Raw genomic sequence first — 3,101 nt, 5'->3', positions numbered from 1 at the left:
CCTGTCCCTGGAACCTGCCAAACTGCCTCTGCTTCAGACCTTTGCATATTCTTTTGTTCCTCTGCCTGGAATACTCTTGCTTCCCTTAGGTCTCTGCTCAAATGTGTTCTTATTAAAGATGCCTTCCTCAACTCCTCTTTACAAAACACTAACTTCTTCCTTCTTCTTCTTCTTATTTTTATTTCTCATCAGCACTTATCTGACACATTACACAGCTTCCTATTTGTTCATCGCTTTTCTCTACTTATAGAATATAAGCTCCTAGAGGGTGAGAACTATGCTTTGTTCATGGCAGTTACCAAGAACTGAGAGCAGGGCCCTGTACACAGTAGCTGTATGGAGTGGGTGCACGAATGGGTCCTGTCTGAAGGAGTAACCTCAGGGAGTGTTTTACATAGAAATGTGTAACAATCTTGAGAGATTTAATAGAATCAAGTCCAGCAAAAGATAATTGTGTGTGTGCGCGTGTGTGTGTGCGTGTGTGTGTGCGTGTGTGTGTGCGTGTGGAGGTGGAGATGGGAAAGGGGATGCTGGGTGGTGAGAAGGGTACAAACACTGAATGTTCCGGAAAGGCATATATACTGTTTAAAAGATAACAGCTAGGTGAGAACTGTGTTTGAGAATAAGGAATTCTGGAAATAAAAAAATGGCACTCTGGTTCAATTTATCAGTTCACTATGGTTTTTATTTATTCAACAATAAGAGAAAAAAACACAAAGCAAGTGACCCAAAATAGCACATTTTGGGCATTTCTTCAGGCCCTTGGCAGCACCAGGCAGGTGTGTTCACTCCGCACTGACTTTTGTGTGAATCTCCCGGCTCTTCACCCGCAGCTTGTTGACCTGGGACTCGGCAATGTCAGCCCGTTCCTCGGCCTCCTCCAGCTCGTGCTGGAGCTTGCGGAGTTTGGCGAGATTAGTGTTGGATTGCTCCTCCTAAGAATAAAGTTGTGAGAATTAGACTTCGTGGTTCTTATTGCACTTGTTACGAAACAGGATTATTTCCTCAACTCAGATACTTCTTTCTTATGGTCTGTTTGTCATATTTGACTTCAAATCCAGACCGAACTTGTAGCTTCAATTACTTTTTTGACTCTAAAGAATGAAAGAAGGAACAGTTTTGAAATGGAAGAGACAGGCTCATTATGCCCAACCCATGTATATGTGAAATCAGTTTACCATGTATGGGTTGTGTGGAAAGGAGGAAGAGACCATCTATGGTCACAGAGATTAGAAAGTAAATGTAAGATCAAATTATTAACTTTGGGAAAATTCCACTTAATTTTTTTTTTTTTGCCATATGTTTTGACTCTGGTATACAGACATGGGAGAAAAATTGGGCTAGGAAGAAAGTAATGCCCTCCGTTGGCTGGACTTCTTTCTGTTCTGTCGCTCCCTTTTGTGTGCGCTTTTCTTATCTCCTACCGACTACGTTGTGTCTGGAAGAACGGGGAACAACCAGGAAAGGTGAAGCTGGAGAGACTTCCAACACAGCCCAATTTGCTATAGCAAGTGTGCAGGGATAAGCCTCTGCTGATGACACTGGTTAGTGAGTGAAGGAGTCAGTTGGGGTAAAAGATTTCTATTTGGCTTTTGGGAATACTTGATTCTTCCCATTTCTAGAGGGACAGGAATATTTATCTTGGTGTTAGATTTTCTACTGGAGATTCTTTGCAGCTATCAAGTAAGGTGGGTTATTTGGAATTTTCTTTTTTCCCCCCAACCTCTACAAATTGCTTAATAATAAAAATATCTCCTCTTGAAATCTTATTCCATAATTAGAATTTGGGAGTAAATTCAAATTTATATCATTTCTTAAGAATGATATATTCTTGTCTCTTTTTTTTCATAAATCCTGGGTTTTATTTGTTTTTAATTAATTTATTTTAATTGGAGGCTAATTACAATATTGTGGTTTTTGCCATACATTCACATGAACCAGCCATGGGTATAGATGTGTTCCCCATCCTGAACCCCCCTCCCACCGCCCTCCCCATCCTATCCCTCAGGGTCATCCCAGTGCACCAGCCCTGAGCACCCTGTCTCAAGCATCGAACCTGGACTGGCGATCTATTCCATATATGATTATATACATGTTTCAGTGCTATTCTCTCAAATCATCCCACCCTTGCCTTCTCCCACAGAGTCCAAAAGTCTGTTCTTTACATCTGTGTCTCTTTCTAATTAACACATTCTCTTAATACCACAGAAGTTTTATTCTTCTCTTAAGGGCTTAAAGATACTTACAGCCTCCTCAGCTTGTCTCTTGTATGACTTCACCTTCGCTTGTAATTTATCTACCAGGTCCTGCAACCTGAGTACATTCTTGCGATCTTCCTCAGTCTGGAAGTTAAAAAAAAAAAAAAAGGTCTGCATTCAATCCAATAAAATAAACCTAATATAGGTGGTGACATAAATCACTTTGATATGATGGCAGGTGGGCCTGGGGTAAATGTGGTCGACCCTGAGGCTTCCTTCATAGTATTAACAGTAGCCACTCTTGATAAGTATACCATGTGCAGGAACTATGTTAGAGAGTTATACAATTCTTTAATCCTTACCTCCCTGCTCTGGTGAGTAGAATTTACAGGTGATTAGTGTTAGGTAACCTATCAGAGTTTAAAAAGTAAGAGAGGCCAATACCAGTTGACCTGGCCTTGAAACCTATATTCTTTCTTCACTTACGCTATTTTTAAAGGTATTCCTGATTTTTGTGGCTTAGGAGAGTGCCCGTGATAGGTGATTGTGTTATTTGCCCCTTACATATATCAAGCTAATGTGTAGCTATTTTTGAGTATCACACAGTCTGTAGGTTTTCTTTGGGCAGGAAGTCTGGATATTCTAGAAAGCTATTCCCCTTACCTGGTAGGTGAGTTCCTTTACTCTTCTCTCATGTTTCCGTAAGCCTTTAATAGCCTCAGCATTACGCTTCTGCTCACTTTCAACCTCTCCTTCAAGTTCACGTACCTACAATCAAGAAAGATAATTATATAGTCAGTCTTGGGGGATATTAATTGACTCATGACCTACTGATGATACTGGGTGGATGTCCTCAGCCCCAGGGTAAGGATGGGAATCAATATACAAGAAGAGAGAAGGGTC

General features: G+C 40.8%; 1 protein-coding gene across 2 annotated transcripts in view; it reads right to left on the bottom strand.

Annotated features, from left to right (window-relative positions):
- Positions 1 to 653: 653 nt before the first annotated feature.
- Positions 654 to 3,101, bottom strand: part of MYH8 (myosin, heavy chain 8, skeletal muscle, perinatal) — a 30,227-nt gene continuing 27,779 nt past the window's right edge. The window contains exons 38-40 of one of the 2 annotated variants that reach the window (XM_010843008.1): positions 2,862 to 2,966; positions 2,247 to 2,342; positions 654 to 935 (exon numbers count right to left, since the gene is read on the bottom strand). In XM_010843008.1, coding sequence (XP_010841310.1) covers positions 786 to 935; positions 2,247 to 2,342; positions 2,862 to 2,966 — 351 coding nt within the window. In that variant the 3' untranslated portion in view covers positions 654 to 785. The remainder of the gene's footprint in view (positions 936 to 2,246; positions 2,343 to 2,861; positions 2,967 to 3,101) is intronic. The other variant, XM_010843009.1, reaches the window with a different exon arrangement.

This window comes from Bison bison, unplaced genomic scaffold, assembly GCF_000754665.1.
Source record: "Bison bison bison isolate TAMUID 2011002044 unplaced genomic scaffold, Bison_UMD1.0 scf7180017864180, whole genome shotgun sequence".
In the NCBI taxonomy this organism is placed as follows: Eukaryota; Metazoa; Chordata; class Mammalia; order Artiodactyla; family Bovidae; genus Bison; species Bison bison.
Note: the sequence above shows the minus strand (reverse complement) of the source record. Positions and strands in the feature narration are given on the sequence as shown.